The sequence below is a fragment of the Hylobates moloch genome, unplaced genomic scaffold, assembly GCF_009828535.3.
Source record: "Hylobates moloch isolate HMO894 unplaced genomic scaffold, HMol_V3 SCAFFOLD_5, whole genome shotgun sequence".
Lineage (NCBI taxonomy): Eukaryota > Metazoa > Chordata > Mammalia > Primates > Hylobatidae > Hylobates > Hylobates moloch.
In genome coordinates this window covers 29783517-29808439 of record NW_026652280.1, presented here as the reverse complement: position 1 = coordinate 29808439, position 24923 = coordinate 29783517, and the positions used below count along the sequence as shown (strand labels likewise).

General features: G+C 37.4%; 1 protein-coding gene and 1 long non-coding RNA gene across 3 annotated transcripts in view; one reads left to right on the top strand and one right to left on the bottom strand.

Moving 5' to 3' along the window:
• Positions 1–10554, top strand: part of LOC131383442 (uncharacterized) — an 85627-nt gene extending 75073 nt beyond the window's left edge. The window contains exon 3 of the long non-coding RNA XR_009213473.1: positions 9776–10554. This is a non-coding gene — a long non-coding RNA (uncharacterized LOC131383442). The remainder of the gene's footprint in view (positions 1–9775) is intronic.
• ACAA2 (acetyl-CoA acyltransferase 2) overlaps positions 1419–24923 on the bottom strand; it is a 29393-nt gene continuing 5888 nt past the window's right edge. For both annotated transcript variants that reach the window (XM_032152337.2, XM_032152338.2), the window contains exons 2-10: positions 19274–19440; positions 15761–15889; positions 14061–14177; positions 12566–12713; positions 10557–10732; positions 9873–10002; positions 5473–5543; positions 3059–3213; positions 1419–1831 (exon numbers count right to left, since the gene is read on the bottom strand). In XM_032152337.2, coding sequence (XP_032008228.1) covers positions 1747–1831; positions 3059–3213; positions 5473–5543; positions 9873–10002; positions 10557–10732; positions 12566–12713; positions 14061–14177; positions 15761–15889; positions 19274–19440 — 1178 coding nt within the window. In that variant the 3' untranslated portion in view covers positions 1419–1746. The remainder of the gene's footprint in view (positions 1832–3058; positions 3214–5472; positions 5544–9872; positions 10003–10556; positions 10733–12565; positions 12714–14060; positions 14178–15760; positions 15890–19273; positions 19441–24923) is intronic.

Here is a 24923-nt window from a genome sequence, read left to right as displayed (position 1 = left end):
CCCTCTAAAAAAAAAAAAAAAAAAAAAAAAAAAGCTTGATTTGATTCTCAGCTTTGTTGCTATTTGTATATAGCAGAGCTACTGATTTGCATACATTAATTTTGTATCCTGAAATTTTGCTGAATTCATTTACCGGTTCTAGGAGCTTTTTGGATGAGTCTTTAGGGTTTTCTAAGTATACAATCATAGCATCAGCAAACAGTGAGTTTTACTTCCCCTTTACCGGTTTGGATACCTTTTATTTCTTTCTCGTCTGATTGCTCTAGCTAGGATTTCCAGTACTATGTTGAACAGAAGTGGTGAAAGTTAGCATCCTTGTCTTGTTCTAGTTCTCAGGGGAAATGCTTTCAACTTTTCCACGTTGAGTATAATGTTGGCTGTGGGTTTGTCATGGATGTTTTTTATTATCTTAGGGTATGTCCCTTCTATGCCGATTTTGCTGAGGGTTTTAATCATAAAGGGATGCTGGATTTTGTCAAATGCTTTTCTGCATCTATTGAGATATCAAGTGATTTTTGTTTTAAATTGTTTGTGGTATATCACATTCATTGACTTATGTATGTTAAACCATCCCTGTGTCCCTGGTATGAAATCCACTTGATCATGGTGGATTATCTTTTTGTTATGCTGTTGGATTTGATTCACTTGTATTTTGTTGAGGATTTTTGTATCTATGTTCATCAGGGATATTGGTCTGTAGTTTTCTCTTTTGTTACGTCCTTCCCTGGTTTTGGTGTTAGGGTGATACTGGCTTCATAGGATGATTTAGGGAGGATTCCCTTTCTCTGTCTTTTGGAATAGTGCCAATAGGATTGGTACCAATTCTTCTTTGAATGTCTGAGAGAATTCAGCTGTGCACCTTTCTGGTCCTGGACTTGTTTTTGTTGTTGTTGTTGGCAAGTTTTTAAATTACTATTTCAATCTCACTGCTTGTTATTGGTCTGTTCAGTTTCTATATCTTCCTGGTTTAATCTAGGAGGGTTGTATATTTCCAGGACTTTATCCGTCTCTTCTAGGTTTTCTAGTTTATGCCTGTAAAGGTGTTCATAGTAGCCTTGAATAATCATTATATAAAGTAAAATAAGCCAGTCACGAAAGGACAAATATTTATAATTTCACTTATGATATGAAGTACCTCGATTCATCAAATTTATAGAGATAAAATAAATACACTGGTGGTTGTCGGGATGGGGGATGGGAGAATGAGGAGTTACTGTTTCCATGTGTGATGACTGAAAAAGTTGTTGATAAAAAGTGGGGATGTTTGTTTGTATAAAAATGTGAATGTACTTAATACCAATGAATTGTACGCTAAAAAAGGGTTCAGATGGTAAAGTTTATGTAATGTGTATCTTATCACAATTTAAAATTTTTAAAAATATAAATGACAGGAAAACATTAACTGAAGTTAAGGCAACATTTATTTGATTTCCTTATAATCATATTATCTAAGGCAGAAGTGGTGGTTACTTGGCAAGAATACGATTTCTTTTAACGTCTTCTATAGTTGAGTTTTAGTTCAGAAATACATCATATTTCACTGGTACAAGTCTGAGAGAATGTACTTCTAGCATGGGCTCCTATCATGATCAATGCATTTTCGTTGTCACCATGGCTTGATCAAACTTAATCACTGTTTCAATGGCAGGGCATGGCCAGTTGTGGCAGCTGCTCTGACGGTCACTTGTTTTACTGTGGCCTGGCCAAGTAGAGTAAGAGTGGGTCACAGTGAGGTCACTGGTCTCTTCAGGCTGTGCTCTGAATGATGACAGCAATACCTTGGCCACCTCCAATGCAAGCTGATCCAACGGCATATTTTCCACCTCGACGCCTGAAAAAGAAAGCGGTGACTGAAATCTACTCTAATAAAAAATTAATTAATGAACTAGAACTAATAACAATCATATTTGCATTATTCATCCTTATTCAGCTCTGTTCAATCTTTTCCCCAGTCCTCAATATTGGTATAATTACAACAGGCAAAAGACTGGAAAGCTGAAAGTTTTTAATCAAAAAAAAAAAAAAAAAAAAGAACACCAGAAGAGGGAGGCAAACTAAAAAGAAGATGAGAGGATTTAGGGTTAGAAGACCTGAAACACATACACAAGCTTGTGTTTGTTATGGGGAAGGAGTGAGAAGAGGAGGTAACTGGATAAACAGGGGAAGCTGGGGAAGGGGATGAACATTCAGCTCCTTTGATTTATATAGTGTGAGAGCCTTGTGGCACCTTAGAAGAAATGTAATTAATAAAGTTTGTCCCTATGAAAAGGCAGATAATTTAGAAACTATCCATGTCCCTTTCATAAAAATTAGACTCTTTTAAAGTACTCCTCACTCCTAATATGATGACTTCGAGAAAATTATCCAGGAATTACTTTTGTATGTGGCAATCACCTATTTCAACTCCGTGAATCATTAAGTGAAATAAGAGTCACATTTCCCCTAGCCTAACAGGGAGTCAGAGTAATTTTTCAGCCTGACTTACTTGGTTTTGTTTGCAATTTTTCTGCAGAGCAAAATGTTCCAAAAATAGAAGAGCTCCTCCTTCTGGTACTATCTATCAAAACTGAAAAGTACCAAGCACACAAAAGGTTCCTCCTGGAACCCTGGAAGCAGTGAAAAGAAAAACTTAGACCCAAATGTCAGTTTGCTTAGATTTCATAAATTATGGCATCTAGATCAGTACTCACTCAGTACTTTTTTTTTCTAAAATAGATTTATTTTACTCCTAGTAACTGGCACTAAAATACAAGTGCCATGAGAAGCAGGGCCTCATTATCTGCTCATGCAGTGAACACAAGCTGAGTGGGCACACAGTGCACAGAGACTGGACACACAGAGGAAGAGCTTGGTTCCTAAGTGCAGAGCCACTAACAAGGTGACTGACTCATCTATGACACCAGATGAAAGGCACTACCCAAGTAACTTGTTCCTGGTAAGAGCCAGTGCAGGAGACATGAAGAAGAATGAAAAATGTTGGAGTGTCCTGGGGAAACCTAAATCCATGCATTTCTATAAAAAACAGCAAATCTGAAATGCAGCTATTTCTAGCAAATACCTTAATTCGTGAACCAGGTGTGCAGTAATTCTTGATCCAGATCCTCCCAGTGGGTGACCCAAAGCAATGGCTCCTCCATTCACATTGGTTTTACTTATGTCAAGATCCAAACTCCTCTCAACAGCCAAGTACTGGGGAGCAAAAGCTTCATTCACCTTAAAACAAAAATTAAAGCACTAACAAAAATCCTTACTCACAAACTAATTTTTAAATGAGAATGGTCCAGTCCTATCAATAGCTAAGTCTGCTGTTTCTTCCTAAATTACCTCACGAAGTTATTGTATCTACAATCATTCTGCATAAAGCTATCAGGTTTGAAATGTGTACATTTACTAAATAATACTTTTAGTCAAATGTATCCCTTAGAGGAAATTCTCAGTAATCCCATAAATTGATACATACCAGACACAGTGGGATACTGTAGAAAGCCCACAGGTTTTAGAACTGGATGGATGGTTCAAATATTGGCTATACCATTTGTTTAGGGTGTGACCTTGTGCATATTCTTTAAACTTTTTAAATTCACGTTTCCGCATGTGAAAATGTGACTGTGGTATCATGCTAAAAGTCACTGTCAAGGTTAGATAAAATCATGAGTATTAAGTGTCCAGTGTATTACCTGAAACATGGCAAGTACTCAATAAGTAGTTGCAATTATTATTATTATTATGATGCAGTACTAGGAGCTATCCTTCCAAGAAGCTGACACATGACAAAGAATAAACCTTCAAAGCCACATACATAAAGGGAACAGTTACTATGTTGAAATGTGGCAGAACTGAAAAGTATATTATGTTATACTTACACAAACTGGCAATTACCTTACTTCAAGTTTATAGTACTGTATTATCATATGATCTTTCTTTTTTTTTTTTTTGAGACGGAGTCTCGCTCTGTCGCCCAGGCTGGAGTGCAGTGGCGCAATCTCAGCTCACTGCAAGCTCCGCCTCCCAGGTTCACGCCATTCTCCTGCCTCAGCCTCTCCGAGTAGCTGGGACTACAGGCGCCCGCCACCACGCCCGGCTAATTTTTTGTATTTTTAGTAGAGACAGGGTTTCACCGTGGTCTCGATCTCCTGACCTCGTGATCCGCCCGCCTCGGCCTCCCAAAGTGCTGGGATTACAAGTGTGAGCCACTGCGCCCGGCCTTATCATATGATCTTAATTCAGGAATTTTATAGATAAGGAAACTCATTCTAAGAAAGGTAACTTTTGCAGAGGAGTTGGGATAAAATTCAGTCTTGTGCTCTTTCCTACTATACTTTGTGGTTTCTCAAGATGGTGCCTCATTTGTGCTTAGATCCACCATTATCTTTCTACTCTATATATAGAGCCATCTTCAAGGAGGTACTAAGAGACCTAGAATAGGTAGTGAAACTAGGCTTTTGAACCTAGGAAAACTATGTTCTGAGTTATGTCCTTGAGAATGTATACATTTTGAACAACTTCCCAAAGTTGATATAGTTTAATAGTTTTAAATGTGAAGTCTAAAGTGAGAAATTTAGTGGTACCTATTTGCTGACACAAATATAATAAGCAGCCTCTTTGAGGCTCTGAACTGTGATCTGCTAAAAGTGGAAGAGACTTAAGGATAAACCATTTGTCTGAAATCATGGTTTCCTATGTGAGAGATTATCATAGAGGAAATCACACCTGTGCCTACCACCCTCTATCAAGTTAAATAGATTTCCTTTATTCTATTAGTTATTTCCCAATGCCAGGCATCACATGCTTAATCACCCAAAATTTTCAAATATTCCAAAAGTGTGGAATGTATATAACCATCTTTAAATGTTTCTCCACCTCTTCTTTTAATTATGCTAAATGCTTATGACACTTTAGTTCTAATACTAACATTTAAAAAGAAATCACTCAATACATTTAAGTTCCAGTGTCAAAAATTATGATAGGTGCATCCCAAATCAAGCTACAACTATTGTATAAATGCCAAAGATACATTTAAGGGAGGGGGCTCTATCTGGGGAGAAGGGCAAGAAACTTGTAGATTTGGCACTAGATATTGCTTTTCTATTATGTCAATTATTTTATATATATTTTTTCACTTTGTTAAGTTAAAGTTACTTTTCTCCCACCTTATCTAATATTCAACAGGCATGTTAATAGTCTAAAATGTAACAGTTTTATAAAGTAGTAAGAAATTCCCAGGAATTTATACTTGAGTAAGAGAAATCAGACAGTTTGAATATTCAAATATAAGTAAAGCATTTTAACCAGGTGGGGAAAAGTATCAACATAAGGCATCTAATGAAGGTACTATTTATTTAGATGTACATCATTTGGAAAGGCTAACTACAATGAAATTCAAAGAGCAATGAGACCAACTTAAAGTCATTGATGCTATAAAAGTACATGGTTTATTCATGTTGTTAAAAAAAAAAAAAAAAAAACACTTACCTCTACCAAATCCATGTCCTTAAGACTCAGTCCTGCTTTCTTCAGTGCCCCACTGATAGCAGGGACAGGACCTATATAATAATAAAAATCTTCTATAAAAATATAGAAATAAATGTCATCTTATATTTATGTATGAAGCTTCTCCTTCTTTCCAAGTAAGGAAGAAATAATGCGGCAGTTATTAGTAGCCGCAAATCTTACTACCTTGACAGTACCTATTAAATGAAGTGACCATAAAGAGGCAGAAAAAGGGCCCAGGCATGGTGGCTCATGTCTGTAATCTCAGTACTTTGGGAGGCTGAAGTGGGAGGATCACTTTAGCCTCCTGGGCAACACAGCAAGACCCCATCTCTAAAAAAGAAAAAAAATACAATAATAAAAATAAAATGGAACCAAGGTGAAAAGTTGTTTATACATTCAAACTGCAGATAAGGGAATTACATGAAAAGTTCTACCATAAACGGCTTTAAGATTGAAAACAGCCAAAGGAGTCCATATATGGGATTTTACAGTCAGTTATATTAATAGATTATAATTGATATCAAAGAGCAAGGCAGACTGAGTGCTCTCCTGGGATCCAAGCCATATGCATTCACAGCACAGAAGTTATTGTGGCCACACTCTGAATTTTCAGGCCCATTTGGATAAAAGACAAGAAATAGTATCTCCACATGGGCACAGAGAGATGGGAAACTATGAGGCACTTCAGGGAAGGTTTTATGAAGTAAGGTGATGTTTACAACTCCAAGGGTAGCCAGGAAATTTTAAATAAAACATAACTCCTAATTTAAGAAATGCAACTCCATCTAATAAGACTTCTGAAATAAACTTTAGCTCCCAGATTTCTGATGATGTAATGAGAGTTTAATATTGCTCATAATTTAAGTAAATCCATATTCTTTCTCAAAAGGTAAAAAATTTGGGTAGAGAAGATTATCTACTTCTCTATTCATTCTTAAAGAATGAAACTGCCAAAAATGTCTACAAAGAAAAATATGTAGTATGTTCTGCTGAATTCAAGTAGTCAAATATTCTGCATCAAGTTTCACAAGCATTTTACCTTATAAAATGGAAAATCGGTCTTTACAAGAAAGGCATAATGAAACCTAAATATAATATTTATTTTGTCACGCAGTTAAAATGCTCTTTGGACAACAAACCATGTGCTTATTGATTACGACTATCCAGTTAATGCATTTCAATTTAAAATGCCAGTTTCATGTGGCTACTGATTTACTACAGGATCTAATTCCAGATTCTCTTTGTACATCTAAAGCATGAAATTATGAAAATGAGATGGGTAGTCAGTAGTAAAGCATCAGTTATCCAGCCTGGTCAGGGGATGAAGTAGCCAACAGTGGTGACAGACACATAAAAGGTGGACAATGTTCAGACCACTGTACACACTTCCTTGTCTGCATAAACAAACAACACAGCAAGCATGACTCGGTATGTTCACTTTAACTCAGAATCCACTGTAACAATATGCTAGGCCATAACTCGATTTTTAAAGGACTCTTCCCAGACCACTGTTATTTACTGGGACTTCAGGAAGGTTTAGTATTCTTGTTAGGAAAAGGAGACCTTATTTCTAGTCCTGGTTCCTGTCACTAATAGCTGTGCGACTTTGTGCATGTCTCCGGGCATCAAGCTACTCATCAATAGTGCTCTGAATGGGTTTTCAACCTTTTTCTCTTTAAGCATCAGAATTCTTTCTACATATGATGCCAAGTAATAGATAATGGCAGACTGCTCCAGCTGAAAAGGCTCAAAGTTCCACCCACCAACCTCTACCATTGCCACCCCTGAGGAGTTCCAGGGAGCGCTGTCTTTCTATAGCTGTGTATTTCCTCAGAACCACTACTATTCTTTTCAAGTCATGGCTTTCCCCCCTTTTTTTGGTCTGCAGCTATTCTGCAGGGCTAAGGATTGCTAGTCATTAGGTAATCACAGAACTGAGGACCACTATTCTTGTAAGTTAGATTAACAAACCAGTTCCCACTAGATACTCAATAACTTATTCTCCCCACTTATTCCTCTGGGATGCTTCAACTAGTTACTTTGTTTAATCCCATCACTATATACAAGTGACAGCCAAGCTTCTAGATGAAGGGGGCAGCTGATACTGTGGGACATCTGAATGTACAGCTCTGTTCAAGCCCTGAGGAAAAATGACAATCCTACCACAGTGGCATTCTTTGTACTTTAGGGCAAATATTTAGGCCCAGGAATAGAAGGAAGGAAAACAACACTTTCTTGGCTCAGTGGCTATGCTAATCTACCAGAACCTATTAAATAAGGTTAAACTGAAAAAGGAGTGTAAAATAGCCAACCCATGTCACATACATTTGTTTGATCATCAAAAGCATCTAGGTGTATGGGGAAAAAAACCAACTCTGCTCTTGGGCTGGGTGTGGTGGCTCACGCCTGTAATCCCAGCACTTTGGGAGGCTGAGGTGGGCGGATCACCTGAGGTCAGTAGTTTGAGATCAGCCTGGCCAACGTGGAGAAACCCTGTCACTGCTAAAAATACAAAAATTAGCCAGGCGTGGTGGTGGGCACCTGTAATCCCAGCTACCGGGGAGGCTGAGGTTGCAGTGACCTGAGATCACGCCACTGCACTCCAGCCTGGGTGACAAAGTGAGACTGTGTGTCAAAAACAAAAACAAAAAAAAACAAAAAAACAAAACCAGCTCTGCTCTTGGGCTCCACTCTGGACTTACTGAAACAAAATCTAAGGGTGTGGGGTTATGAGTGGATTTTGACAATCATCTGGGGTTGGGAACCACTGCCCTAGATATCAAAATAATAAATACCATAACAACATATGGATGTTTAATTTTTCTACCACCTTCCATTTCTAAGACAAAAGTTATGTTTTGCCAATAGTGGATAGCCGAAAGCTAATAAGCTTTTAAGATTGACTTTTCATATGTGTCAAAATATCTTGCAGTTCTTGCTGACATAAATTTGAGACACATAGTGAAAGACGACAAAGTATGAACATGCCAGCTTTCTTTCTTAGGAACTCTATACAGAGATATGTCTTTTCTGAGGGACATGGCAGCAAATATGGTTGAGTATTAGTCCCAATTCAATACACAATTCAATTATTATTGAATTAATTGAATTAATCCCAATTCAATACCCAAATCAGCATTAAGTGGTATTGTTCGAGTAGAACCTGTAGGCTTACACTGAAGATCTCTGAGATGGCAGGTCAGTAACAGGTTATCCTCCTCCTCTCTTGGAACCCACCTCAGAAAACAATTTAGTTACTCAAAAAAGGGCTAAACAATCTGAAATCTATACCCTAGGGCAGGCTTTTCCTTAGAGTGGGAGGTTATATGCAGGTGGGATAGATCAAAGTTACTGAGCACCAAATTTTATTTTTCTAAGTGAGGCACCTAATTGGTTCCCTGTTCCCCCAGAGAATGAGAGGAACTATTAAAATTCAGCATCGTGTGTGGTTCCTAGGAGTGCATCCAGCAAAAAGCTCTTTGTTCTACTTCTAAATCAAATATTTTAAGCCAAGACTATACATGTTTATAGACTTCCACATTTTTTCCAGCTAGTACTTTACCAATCTAATTATTTATGTCTTTATTTTGCTAATACTCAACTGAGCAAGAGGAATATTATTTTGACTTCCTGAGACTATGCGTTTAACTCACAGTGAAGAGAGCACTTGATTTCAGAGAGACTTGGATTCATACCCTGGCTGTCACTTACTGATTTGAAACCTTACAAGACAACCTCCATAAGCCACAATTTTCTCATTCACAAAGAAGTCTCCCTTATTGGAACTCACAGTGAAGAGAGCACTTGATTTCAGAGACTTGGATTCATACCCTGGCTGTCACTTACTGGTTTGGAACCTTATAAGACAACCTCCCTAAGCCTCAATTTTCTCATTCACAAAGAAGTCTCCCTTACTGGAGACGTGGGAAGACTGAATGAAGTACTTCCATTGTGTGTAAAACAACCAGCAAGGAGCTGCGGTACCACCTTCTCCATATAGCCTTCTCTGTTTCACCCCAGGATTTCTCCCATCTCATAATTTCTTTTATCTTGTCAGGATCACGTAATTTTTCTGTTATTTTCTGTGTGTTGATTTCTAAACTCTCAAAGGAACAATAAGATATGATTACTGTGTGTTAATTTTTTAAATCTCAAATGGACACTAAGATACGATTACTTCCTCCATGGAGTTTACACGGTCTTGGTTTTTCTATTGTGTCTAGGACAGTTCTTCATAAAGATTTTTTATTTAAACTGATTACCAATCTTCTTTTCTCTACAGGTGACCTTGGTTTGGCCACTTTTTCAGGACTCTGAATGCCAAAGAAGACTTACCTCCAGAAATATTATAGAACCAGCTTGTTTTACTATAAACTTACCAATACCCATGATAGAGGGATCACATCCAGATACAAAGTAGCCCACAATTCTTGCCAGTGGTGTGAAGTTATGTTTCTTAACAGCATCTTCACTAGCTATGATAACAGCTCCAGCACCATCAGCTATCCCCTTGAAAATAAATAAAAATACTGGATTAACTAAAGGCTAAAATAATCCAGTTAATCAAGGTTTGAACTAATGGACTAGTAGTATTAGGAATATGGCAGTACATAGGAAGCCAGTGCACAGTGTGAGATACAATTAGAAAAGTGGTACTGTGGTGGATGAAGGAGATTTTTTAAGGCACAGAATACAACTTTACTAAAGAAAAAGGAAAAGGGTGTCAAGGAAAAACTTTTATCTAGATGTGAGTAGATGTAAGAAGAAATATGATGAACTGTATGCATGAGGAAAAAAAAGTTTGAAAACCAAAATAATAAGCCAGATAGATTTGCTTCTGAAATTTCTTAGTTCTGAAAAAACTAAGAAATCAGAAGAGTATTATATAAATACGAAAAGATTTTGTACGGGACTATGAAAACCTAAATTAATTGAATATGAACACTATTTGTTTAAGCTAAACAACTAAAGACTGGCATAAAAAGTATTTACAAGATACTTCATGATTATTTTCATTGAACACACCAGGAAGAATTCAAGCTAATCTGTGTGGTGATACCAACCGATGCATTCCCTGCAGTGACAGTTCCATCTTTCTTGAATACTGGAGGAAGTTTCTGTAACTGTTCCAGGGTGGTTTGGGGCCGAGCATGCTCGTCTACCTGCATTGTCTGTTTCCCTTTCTTTGTCTTCACTTCAATTGGTGCCATTTCATCATTAAAGTAGCCAGCATCATTAGCTGAAAAATAGTAGAGAGACTATCATAAGAATAAAAGAGAGAAACATGAAAATAAATCAAACATATTATTCAATTTAATTTCTCATCTACCCTTTCCTCACAGTCTAGTTTAATATTGAGTCTTTATTAATTTTTGAGACGGAGTCTCACATTGTCACCCGGGCTGGAGTGCAATGGCACAGTCTCGGCTCACTGCAACCTCTGCCTCCCGGGTTCAAGCGATTCTCCTGCCTCAGCCTCCCCAGTAGCTGGGATTATAGGTGCCCACGACCATGCCCGGCTAATTTTTTTATATTTTTAGTAGAGACGGGGTTTCACCATGTTGGCCACGCTAGTCTCGAACTCATGTCCTCGTGATCCACCCTCCTTGGCCTCCCAAAGTGCTGGGATTACAGATATGAGCCACCACGCTCAGCCTGAGTCTTTACTATTTACTTACACAACTTACCTTCTGTATTGGAGGATTTACGATACCGTCATGTGTTTATGTAGATGCATTTTGCATCTTTTAAAAATTATATTTTTTTAACCACAATTTTTTTTTTCACCAGGTACTGCTAAGACTGTTAGCAGCATTTGTCTGTTACCTATAGATGTAATGGCACTAAATGGATTTAATGCCCCTTTTAAACTTCTTTTGGTGAGATAAGCAATTAAAAAGTTACCAAGCTGTCTATGCCACAAAGTAATCTAACTGAAACTTAATAGTGATAGGCAACCTGAAGAAATTATGGGAGCAATCACTAATACAATTATAAGTAAAACATCTTACCTACTTTGACCTCCACTGACTAGAATGTACTGTAGTAATCTATAGCTTTGGAAATACGGTCAGGAATAATATTAACCTTAATTTTGATATCACTTTACAATTGGCAAAATACTTTCCTTATATGCCCTTATTTGGTTTTAAAACAACCTTATTAGAATAGGGAAGGCAAATATTGTTATCTCTATCTTACAGAGGTTCAGTGAATAAATGATTTGACTGAGCTTGATAACTTGTGCATGGTAGAAGTAGAAACAGAACTGATAACTCTTGACTTCTAGACCAATCCTCTTCCACTATGAACATATAACTAAAAAAACACAGATGAGTTGGATGGCATCAGCTCTATTCCACTTATCCTTCTGAAATGCTAAGATGGACTTTATCCTCATTACTTCAAGCATTTAATTTTCCTAAATAAGAGTTGCCACTTGCTTTAACAGTTTAATTTTTTAAATATCACATTTCTTCAACTTGCTGCACTGCTAAAAGAACTGCTGTCACGTTGCCTGTTTTGGACTGGCTCTATAGCAACCTGCTGTGCACACCAGGGCACTCCAACTAGAGTCTCGGACTAGTTCTAAGTCTCTGAGTCAGGTACAATGATTCTTAATTAGGAGTGGGAGAAGGAAAGTATAAAAGACCCAGTGGGTCTTTTCCAAATACATTACCCCTTCTTATGATTATGATATGGCTTGTGGGAGAGGACATCCTCTGTATTCCAGTTGCCACAGTGAGCTATCACCTCTGACAGAGTATATCTTATTCCTCATCATGTTCTACTGACAACAGGATCAGTTCAGCACAAAGCTCAAGAGTCCATCTAGGGTCAAGTAGCAATACCACCTTTTAAGTAGTACTAACTTTTTCAAAAGAGAAATTCCCAGTTAATTTTGCAATAATTAATAAAATATCTGATCATCTAAAAACAAAGGAATAATGAAAAGATGTAATGATTCTTAAAGGTATGATTTGTAAATATTATATAACCATAAGAGAAATGATGAAAATATTTCCTATAGATATTTATTCTATAGATACTGATATTTTCCAGTTTCACTCACCAGTTTTCCATCTCTGCTGTGACTGCAGGGCGTATTTGTCACATTCTTCTCTGCTTATTTTGTGTTTTACAGCAAGATTCTCTGCAGTCATTGCCATGGGGAGCTGGACATGCGGATCTGTTAATCCTACCCATAAAGAATCTTCCAGCTATTAAAAGACATTAATAAAGTGACTTGTTAAGGCATTACCTTTTAAAAGTAATATGTTATAATTTCTTTAAATAATCAACACTTCCAATAAACAAAAGTAAAATTAAGACTTTCTGATAACCATTTACTATTACTATTCATATTCAGTTCTGGGGTATTTTTTAAAAACATGCAATGTTTTTGAAAACATTCAATGTCACACAATAAAATGCACACATTCTCTGTCCCTCTCTAAATGTGGGGGTCTAAGAACAGCCAACAGGACTAGACGTGCATGGTGAGATCACAGAAGTTACCCTACAATCAAAAATTAAATCCTCAAGGTCATATTCTGTAGAAAACCTGACAATGAGTCTTCATGCAATGTTTTCTTATAGCCATCTTTGTAAACCAGCCCTGAACTCTGTAATAAAGAGTATTATCTGTTTTTCTTTTTCATCCTGCGCCTCAGTGACAGGAATAGCTGGTTCTATCAGTTACTATGTGGCTGAAAAGAACTTGGGACAGGTTCCCAGAGTTACAGAAAGGTTGTTAATTATTATTCAAGTAGTTAGTCTCTAATAAGTGTGCCCCACTTTGCTGCCTCATCAACGTTTGACTCACTGACCTGTCTTTATAAAGGATATCTCAAATGTGTTTGGTGGCTAAAATCCGCATAGATTCTCTTAAGACTCATTCCTTTCAACTTCCAAAAAGGCCAGGTGAGAAACTGGGTGAACAGTGTAAGTCAAACATTACTATAGAAAATGCTAAAAAATATAAAATGTCAGTAGCCCTTTCACATGAGAATGAGAAGAAAACATCATTCTTTATCAGTATTTTACCATCATTCTCAAGTTGTAGCTCTCAAAGATAAAAGAATCAGTTTTTGTTTGATTTGGGACAATATAATCTGTATTCAAAGATGTTTTCTGTGATGATGATGAAATCTATTCTGAGATTGTCCCAGAAATAAAACTTCTATAAGTCATGTTAAAGATTTAATTACTCAGATTACTAATTATTTAGTAGAGAGATTAATTCACTCTTTTGTCTATCTTTTTAATCCACTTCTTCCCTTCCTCCATCTCTCCCATGCCTATGGCCACTTACACAGGATAATTACACTACTAGAGGTCTGCTGAGATAGATAGAATCTAATTTCATATGGGTTAAAATGTCAAAATTAACCACCAAAATAGAGTTTTGAAATAGTTTACAAACGTCTAATCATTCATATCTTATCAATCCTCATCAACAAAATTGGCTTCAAAATTAGTTTTCTCTCCCATAAAAAGGTATGTTATTAAAAGTACTTATATAATGCTAATAAGAACTAATTCTTTTAAATTTTTATGGTTCCAACCTTGATATCTGATCCAAGCTTGGTTCCAAAACGCACATTTCTGACACAGTAGGGAGCTTGGCTCATGCTTTCGGTTCCTCCACATAAAACAACTTCAGCTTCTTTAACACAAATTTCCTATTTAAAAACAGCAATAAAAACTCCTTTTACCGTACCCAAACAATGTATTAAGAAACACACTGATTTTACAAATTAATGGTAAATCTAACAAATATTGTACTGTAGCTTACAGTGTCTCAAAAGGAAATGATTTTAAAGTAACTGTAAAGCAAATGCTAAAGTATCCATTACCAAGATGCAGGGGGAGAAAACTAAAAGGTTTCAATCATGTTTGCCTGAGTAACAGGCCCTACCTACATGTGGCGAAGAATAGTAATTCTTAACACAATATAAATCTTGAAAATCAACAGATATTAATGTCTGGCATAAATGTACAGCAGATAATAAAGGACAAACCCTTTAAAAAGGCAAAACAAAAATTTATCCCATTAATGGATGTACCTGAACAAGACCAGAGATTAACAAGAACTAGTTCAATCTAGGTGGCTCATAAAAAGGAAACCACTTCATTCTTCCAACACTTTCCACTGTTTGCCTTTCTCAGAAAAGGAGCAAATAATGAGCCTCTACGAACCTGATGGTTCTTAAAATTATTACTAGGAAAACCAAGGTCACTATTTAAGATATATCGTTATAGAAACAAATTAATGTGAAAATTGTTTATTAAAATACGCCTCTGGCTCTTATTTTGTTTATAACAAAATGAAGACTTTTATAAACGAAATTGGATTTCACTTTACTCTCTTCTCTGTGCTCAAACAAATGTATTTAACCAACTGTCCTTTAAAAAGGTCAAACTAGTTTGTACTTCTACTAACAGCATCATTCACTTCCTTTGAAATAAAATGCATTTCCTTATACTCTCCTAAATTCTTGAGATTTCCTGCTTGCCTCACAGTCTTTATTCCGTGCCTCACAGGTAATGCTCACAGACCTGGGTTCAAATTCTATGACTCAGTAACCTTAATGGCTTTAATCAGTTTCCCTGCCTGTAAAATGGGAATACTACTAATAGTTCTTGCTTCATATGATGGTTCTAAGATTAAATGAGATATTGAATGTAAATCTAGCAGGGTGCCTAGCATGCAGGAAGCACTCGAAAAGAATGATGAACATTATTAGCTTTTAAAAATATTGAAGTACATATACATAATACTTACCATTTTAACCATTTTTAAGTATATGGCTCAGTGGCATTAAGTGTATTCATAGTGTGATGCAACCATTACCACCACCCATCTCCAGAACGCTTTTCATCTTGCAAAACTGAAACTCCATATCCATTAAACACTAACTAACTTTCCTTCACCAGTCCCTGGGAACACCATTCGACTTTCTGTCTCTATGAATTTGACTACGCTAGGTATCTCAAAGAAGTAGAAACATACAGTATTTGTCTTTTTATGACAGGCTTATTCCACTTTCAGGTTCATTATTAGCTTTTTTTTTTTTTTTTTTTTTTTGGAGGCAGGGTCTCACTCTGTTGCCCATGGCTGGAGTGCAGTGGTATGATCATGGTTTACTTGACCTCCAGGGCTCAAGCAATCCTCCCTAACACTAAAGTGTTATACTGCAGTGGGACATTTCTTCTAGTAACTATTAACATATTTTCAGAGAATTTAAAAAAATGTTGTCCATACCTGACATCCATTCACAATGGACTGAAAACCAGAACCACAGAGCCTATTAATCGTGAGAGCTGGGGTCTCCTTTGGGATTCCCACACGCAAACCAACATGCCTTGCCAAATATATAGCATCTGAAGAACTCTAGAAGAGAGAAGGAAAAGAAAAATAATTTCCTCTATAAATCTACTAATTAAGAACAAGCACAAAATACATGGAAATGTTGGCAATCTATCAAAAATGATAAACTATATGGCTCTAAGGTAGGATAAAATGCATCTAAGTACAGCATATTATATCTGATATGTGTTTACAATTTGAATAAAAACTACAGTCAACTGGGTTTTTTTCTATTTTTTTATTGGGGCAAAATACACATAACAAAATTTACCACTGTAACCATTTTTAAGTGTATAGTTCAATGGTATTATTTAAATACATTCATAATGTTGTGTAATCACAGTCAATTGGTTTTCAAATATATTAAAGATAATTGCTACTTAGAGAAATCCCATTAAGTCCTTAATATAAGACAGAAATTTGTAACAATTAGAGTTATTTAAAAATGGAATACGCTATCCTAAAGTAGTATGCTCCTTAACAGAGGAAGTATCTGAGGCTGTGGTTCTCAACCTTGGTTGCAGGCTGGAATAACCTAGGAAGCTTTAATTAACATACTCATGCTCAAGTTCCTAAGCAAATCAATTAAACCAGAAAGGCTGGAGGTGGGGCCTGGGCATCAGTAGTCACTTTTAAAAAGCATCCCAAGTAATTCCAATGTAAAACAGGCTGAGGACTGCATACTTAGGGAGAAGACAGATGAATGATTGGTCAGGAGAGTAAGAGGTAGGAGTAGACTACCGCTCCCAAAACTTTAAAATGCATACGGGGGCATCTTGTTATAATAAAATGTAGGTTCTGAATCAACAGGTCTACCTCTGCCAGAGATTTTGCATTTCTAACCATTTCCCTGGTGAAGCTGATGTTGCTAGTCCAAGAACCACACTTTGAATAAAAAGAATGACTTAAAAAAAAACCAGTAACAACCAAAAACATTAACAGCCTGTTTTGAAGGCTGTTAGCAAGAGCAAAAGCAAGTTTGACAAAATGTAAAAAATTGGTCTATCAAGGTACGGGGTTTTAGGATGTTCATTGTACTATTCTTTTAACTTCTGTGTAGGTTTCAAGTTTTTCAAAACTCGACAAATTCAGCACATTTATAAATTAAGGGTTTTGAATGCAGATGGAACTGGGAGGAACTCAGTATAACATCAATTAATCTACTAACTAAATGTTTCATTTGTTGACTGAGATGAAGTTATCTTATTTTACAAATTAATGTCATTAAAAAAATTCTTGGCCAATAGATATTCTTTTGCCAAGGTTTGTCAAATATCACATATCAACAGAATAAAAAAAATGTACATGATCATCTCGTGTAAATTATTAACAGATAAATATTTGGGGTTAGGCCTTTATGGTTAAGAGAGAACAGAATATGCTTCGAATAATATTTGACAAATACCACAAAGCTGCTTTTCTAATTGAGTTTAATATTATTAAATATCACTTGGAATAAATGAGTTTTACTTATTTCTTAGGAAACAATGAAATCCAATGTGGATTTCAACACAAAAAGTCAACAGAAAAAGCATTTGACAAAATACAACACCCTTTCATGACAAAAACACTGAACAAACTAGGAACAGATGGCAACTTTCTCAATCTGACAAAGGGAATCTATAAAAAATCCATAGCTATCATCATATGTAAAGGTGAAAGGCCAGATGCTTTACCCCTATAATCAGGAATAAGACAAAGATATCCATTTCTTATAACTTCTATTCAACATTGGAGATTCTAGCCAGGGCAATTAGGGAAGAAAAAGAAATAAAAAGAATCCACTTTCCATTTTTTTTTCTGGATTTCACTGTTTCCTAAGAAATAAGTAAAACTCATTTATTCCAAGTGATATTTAATAATATTAAACTCAATTAGAAAAGCAGCTTTGTGGTATTTGTCAAATGTTATTCGAAGCATATTCTGTTCTCTCTTAACCATAAAGGCCTAACCCCAAATATTTATCTGTTAAGCACTTAACATCCTTACAAGAAAACTCTATCTTGGCCTGACAGAAAACTTAATGCAAGAAAAACTGTCTTTAGGAACAGAGGCACAAACACAATGAAACTGATACTATTTATAGTGACTTTGTGTTATAAAGTTTGAGAGAATACATGCTGGGAAAAAAATATTTTAGAAGGAAAGCTCCTTTAAAATTCTAGAAAACACAAAAAACTAAAGTATCCAATTTCTATTTAATCTGTTCTAATGCCTTCTTAGGTCAAAGTTACAAAATAAAAAGAACAAAGGACAATATTGAGAATCCTTTATGAAAATATTTTAGGTTCAACAGACTTAACTGCCAAACGAAAAAAGTCACTGCTTTTTCTGGATGTGAAGATACACAACGGCAAGATGAACAGAATCAAGTTCAAACGCAAGGCCTAGTGATTTCTGTGTTCATTGTCATTCTCTTTCCTTTAGCAATGATCACATCATTGACATCTTTAAATATATATATATAATATATATATTTGTGTGTGTATATATGATACTTAAGATATATCATAGAAACTGATCAAATATATATATATATCTCTCTTATCTTTTTCATTAGACTATTACCTCCTTTTGGTCCACCTTGGGTGCCATAGCACCTATAATAGCCTCTAACTAGGTATCCAACAAATGTTTGTATACTTTAAAGGAATACTGAATTTTCAATTACCTGCATATGAATGACTGATTCTGTACATCACACATAGCAAGACAGAGGGTAAGGAAGCATCTTATTTCTTACAACAAACGCTGATCAAGCTCCTACAATGTGTAAGAAAATTAGGGGAGGTGTGCTGTATGGCTTGGGTTTACTAAGGTGGCATATACAGAAGATCAATTAACTTCAAGTAAGCCAAGGAAGTCAATCTGCTATTTAGGAAGCACTGAAATGCATCCCAAGTCAGACATACAGTTTCTAGAACATATGATGCTTTGAATTATGCATGCCATTGATTCTGGAGTCACAGAATTACTCAAATTACAAATGTATAAAGTCTGTAACTATTGGCTGGGAGTGGTGGCTCACGCCTGTCATCCCAGCACTTTGGCGGGCCGAGACAGGAGAATCACGAGGTCAAGAGATCGAGACCATCCTGGCCAATGTGGTAAAACCCTGTCTCTATTAAAAATACAAAAATTAGTTGGGCATGGTGATTGATGCCTGTAATCCCAGCTACTCGGGAGGCTGAGGCAGGAGAATTGCTTGAACCTGGGAGGCGGAAGTTGCAGCGAGCCAAGATCGCACCACCATACTCCAGCCTGGCAGCAGAGTGAGACTCCATCTCAAAAAAAAAAAAGTCTATAACTATTATTAACTTGTTTACCATTATGATATGTTAAAGGAATTATTTTTAGAAACTGATCAAAGAAGCAATAGGAGTAAACACCTTCCTTTACCCTACTAACCTGCACGACATTGCCTATAATCACACTGTCAACAGTTTCAGGTGAGACTTTGCCAGCAGACAAGGCAGCCTTGGCGGCAAATTCAGACAAGTCAGTAGCAGTGAAGTCTTTCAGAAGGCCTCCATAAGCTCCAAAGGGCGTTCGCTTAGCAGCAACTACAAACACACCTATTGCAACAAGAAGAGATTTGTAAGCCATCACAGATTAGTAAATACCTCTAAATGCTTCGAATAATCTCACTGTGAAACCTTACACAATTTAAAATTAGATAATGGAAATTTCTGTTAGGCAATAATACCTAGAACAAGTCACACCCACGGAAGCAGAGTCTTAAGGACTACCAGTTTGACAGTTTGATCTTTACCTACATGCAGGTACCAAGAACTGCACTGCATGCTGTTAAGGAAGAAGACCACCACTTCTCCTGCGCATCCCACCCCCATTGCCTAGTTTATAAAACAGGAGAAAAAGAAACAAACAAAAAGTTAAAAAGAAACAGAAGTAAGATAAATAGCCAGATGGCCTGGTGCCACCACCTGGCCCTGGTAGTTAAAATAATAATAATAATAATAATAATAATATCAATCCCTGACCTAAACTACTTGTGTTCTCTGTAAATCCCAGACATTGTATGAAAAAGCATTGCAAAACTTTCTGCTCTGTTAGCTAATGCATGTAGCCCCCAGTCACGTTCCCCCTGCTTGCTCGATCTATCACCATCCTTTCATGTGGACCCCTTAGAGTTGTAAGCCCTTAAAATGGCCAAGAATTTCTTTTTGAGGGAGCTCAGCTCTTAAGACGCAAGTTGGCGGACGCTCCCAGCCAAATAAAGCCTCTTCCTTCTTTAATCCGATGTCTGAGGAGTTTTGACTGCGGCTCGTCCTGCTACACTGTGATGTAAAGCCATTCTGCTTAGACAACTTTCTTGTTCTCTGGTGCTTCACAATGCTAGAAACATTTGCTGAGAACTAAAATCCTTCTTCTGTGTGCTGGAGTATATTGCCTAGTATTAGAATAAAAGAATCTCCAAACTAGAAGGTGCCTTAGGGTTGTCTGAGGTCAACCACTCACTCTATAAGAACCCCCTCTAAAAATTACTGACAAAAGGTTCTCTCTAAACATCTGCCAGAAAACTTTCAGTAAGAGGGCATACTCTACTGCATGAAATAGTGTGCTGATCAATGGACAAAATAAACTAATGATATTGCTTTTTTTTTTTTTTTTTTTTTTTTGGAGACAGAGTTTTGCTCTTGTCGCCCAGGCTGGAGCGCAGTGGCGCGATTTCGGCTCACTGCAACCTCCGCCTCCCGGGTTCAAGTGATCCTCCTGCCTCAGCCTCCCGAGTAGCTGGGACTATAGACACCCGCCACCAGGCCCGGCTAATTTTTGTATTTTTAGTAGAGATGGGGTTTCACCATGTTGGCCAGGGTGGTCTTGAACTCCTGACCTCAGGGGATCCACCTGCCTCGGCCTCCCAAAGTGCCATAATTACAGGCGTGAGTCACCCACTCCCGGCCCCAATGAATGATATTTCTTTTTTTTTTTTTTTGAGATGGAGTCTTGCTCTGTCCCCCAGGCTGGAGTGCAGTGGTGCGATCTCGGCTCACTGCAAGCTCCGCCTCCCAGGTTCATGCCATTCTCCTGCCTCAGCCTCCCGAGTAGCTGGCACTACAGGTGCCCACCAACACGCCCGGCTAATTTTTTGTATTTTTAGTAGAGACAGGGTTTCACCGTGTTAGCCGGGACGGTCTTGATCTCCTGACCTCGTGATCCGCCCGCCTCGGCCTCCCAAAGTGCTGGGATTAGAGGCTTGAGCCACCACGCCCGGCCGATATTTCTTTATATTGAACGACCTCAGCTTACAAAGTCTTCCATCCACCAATTCTAGTTCTATCCAAAAGCACCAACACAGATCGAGATGTAGTTTCTAGAATATATGCTGCTTTGAATTTGAATTATATATGCTACCGGTTCTAGAGCCACAGGATGACTCAAGTTACAGACTTCAAATAAATAACCTGAACTATTATCTTTTACTATTATCTTTTACTCTTAGAAAAAAATGGGCAAAACAGGTTACCTTCTACATGTGTATCCCCCACCTCCAGTATCTGAAGTCAGCTAACCTGTAAGTCCCCAAACCCAGCAACTCTCATCTCAGGTAAATTAAAGGCATTCTTTCAATAGTTCTTTATTTGACATTAATTCTGACTGCTTTCCTCTAAAGACACTGTAGCTTGCCAACATCCTATTAAAATGTGTCCCTTAGAATATAACAAAATAGCATGCATTTTACCTAAACACAAAGAATACAGGGGAATTATCTATACATCTATTAATACAAACTAAGACTATAAATTTGCAACTATTAGTTAAATCGGTGTCCTTGTACAAATAAATAAAAATCACCCCTTCCCAATCACCTACTACCATCTGCCAAAAAAAACTTGTGACTATACAAATATATGATTATGATGTGAGTGGTACCCACTCATCATCATTAGAGCTGTACGTGCAAAACTGGCATATCAGTAAGCAGCATCAGTTATAGCCATTTCATCATATTGACATTCATTAGGCGTCTACTAAATACTAGACATTTTATCACTTTCCACACAAAAGCTAATCTTCCCAACAACTCTGCAAGGTAAATATTATAGCTAACATAGAGGGGACACTTACTATGGAATAGACTTCATGCTAGCACTTTGCATATACTAACTTTATTCTCTCCAAAACAATCTAAGCTCACATTTCCACATCTTGTCAAGAAATTATGGGACTTTCGGCAATGGGTTTGTGATAAGATACTGATCTACAAGTGAGACTATTCAAGCATTATACCACTACTGGTATCTAAGTAAAATCTTCCAGTTTATGATCTCTTTCATCAAACAAACCAAACCTAGCCTAAAATATTTCTATTTCAACCTCTCTTTTCATTCCTATTTTGAGAAATTTGCAGTTTAAAGAAATATTAGGAGCAATATATATAACTATAATTTAGAACAGATCCACTCAGTTTTTTACAGATACAAATTCAGATAGTTACAAAAGGCCATAAATACTAGTCAGGTGCATTACAAATGTTTTGTTCTGGTAAATTGGGTATTCCGTATCATGATGCCTCCCTGAATCTTTTCAAGTTTCCTTTCATCCTCCTTCCTTAACAGTCTCTGCCTATTTTTATATCAGTGTTTTCTTTTTTTTGAGACAAAGTCTTGCTCTGTGCCCAGGCTGGGGTGCAGTGGTGTGATCACAGCTCCCTGCAGCCTCGACCTCTGCAGCCTTGACCTCCCCAACTCAAGTGATTCCCCCCCTGCCTCAGCCTCCCAAGTAGGTAGGACTACAGGCATGTGCCACCACACCTGGCTAACTTTTACTTTTTTTTTTTTTTTTTTTTTTGTAGAGACAGGGTCTTGCTATGTTTCCCAGGCTGGTCTCGAACTCCTGGGCTCAAGCAATCCTCCACCTTGGCCTCCCAAACTGCTAGGATTATAGGCATGAGCTACTGCACCTGGCCTATCAGTGGTTGCTTTATTTCATTCTTCTTTCCTCTTTCCATGCCTTCTTCCTAATTTCATTAGTTCTGCTTCTGGTCATGGCCTACTATGCTCCTACCTGACCAACCCTCCAACAGATAACAATGAAAAACTCCAGACAATATATAAGAACAACTACTACCTGACGGTCTTGGAAATGAACAAAACTAGACAGATAAGGAGAAGAGTTGATACTTAGAGGAAGGGAACAGAACAGGGTAAGTGTCCAATTTATTTATAGCAACTAACTTGAAGACTAACAGTCCACGATGCATGGAATGGCTAGAACTCAGAAACTCACAGTCTTACTGGCTTGAAGAATCAGAGAATAAAATTCATGGTAAGCACAGCCACTAGAAAGTAAGGAGAATCTGGGAAAGAGGAGCACCATAGAGGGAGATTCCAAATTTCACATATAAACTCTGCCCAAATATTTGGCTGACTCCTTAGCCATTCATGTATAGGTCAGACCACAAGCACCTAAGCCAAGCCTTAAAAAACTGAACTTAGATTTAAGCTGCTGCCCACTATAAGGGGAGACACAGTTTATCATGGGGGTGCATGGGGGTGATTTTGTAGGCAAAGTTAACTGCCTACAAAAAATAAATAGCCAACCAATCAATAAGTCAGTTCTGTCTGCAGGATTATAACAGAATCCAGTCTCCACAATGTTTCATCTGCAATGTTCGTAATTCAAAATTAATCCACATATGAGGAAACAAAAAATATGAAAATCAACAGAGACCAACCCCAAGAAGACCCAGATGCTGAAATTAGCAGACAAGGATTTTAAAATAGCAATCTATTATAACTATGCTCAAGGATGTAGAGGAAAATATGTTCCTAATAAAACATAGGACATCTCAGCAAAGAAATACATACTATAAAAATCCAAAATGGAAATTCCAAAACTGAAAAATACCTGAAATAAAAAATTCCCTGGATGGGTTTAACAGCAAAATAGAAATGAAAGGAGAAAAATTCAGTGACTTCGAAGATAGATAAATAGAAATTATCCAATCTGAAGAACAGATGAAAAAAAAAGATTAAAAAACAAAGCCAGAACCTCAAGGTCTGACAAAGGAGGAAAGGCAATTCACTGGAAAAAGGATAGTCTTTCCAACAAATAGTGCTGGAACAACAAAACATCTATATACCAAACAAAATGAATCCAGGCAAAAATGTGTCACCTTTGATCGTGGGCTGGGCACTGTGGCTCAAGCCTATAATCTCAGCTACTCAAGAGGCTGAGGTGGGAGGACTGTGTCAGGATAGGAGTTTGAATCCAGCCTGGGCAACATAGCGAGATCCCCATCTCTAAAAGATTAGTTGGGCATAGTGGCATGTGCCTGTAGTCCCAGCTATTCAAGAGGCTGAATTCAAGGTTACTGTGGGCTACAATCAAGTCACTGCACTCCAGCCTGGGTGACAGAGTGAGACCTCTTATCTAAAAAAACAGAAACGAAAACAAAGAGATCATAGACTTAAATATAAAATGCAAAACTCTTAGAACATATCAGAAAAATCTACATGGCTTTGGGTTTGGTGATAACTTTTTAGATCTAACACCAAAAGCAGGATCCATGAAGGGAAAACTTAAGTTGGACTTCATTAAAATTGAAAACTTCTGGCTGTGTGCAGTGGCTCATGCCTATAATCCCAGCATTTTGGAAGGCCAAGGTGGGAGGATTGCTTGAGCCCAGGAGTTTGAGACCAGCCTGGGAAACATGATGAGACCCTGTCTCTACAAAAAATTAAGAAATCAGCCAAGCATGGTGGTGTGTGCTTGTGGTCCTAGCCACTTGGGAGGCTGAGGCAAGGGGACTGCTAGAGCCCAGGAGGTCAAGGCTACAGTGGCCGTGTTCAAACCACTGTACTCCAGCCTGGGCGACAGAGCGGGATCCTCCAAAAACAAATGAATAATAACTTCTGCTCTGCAAAAGATGCTGTTAAGAGAATGAAAAGACAAGCCACAGACTGGGAGAAAATATTTATAAAAACACCTAACTGATAAGGGACTGGTATCCAAAACATGCAAAGTGTTCTTACAGCTCAGCAATAAAAAAAAAAACCCATACAACCCAATTTAAAAATGGGCAAAAGATCTG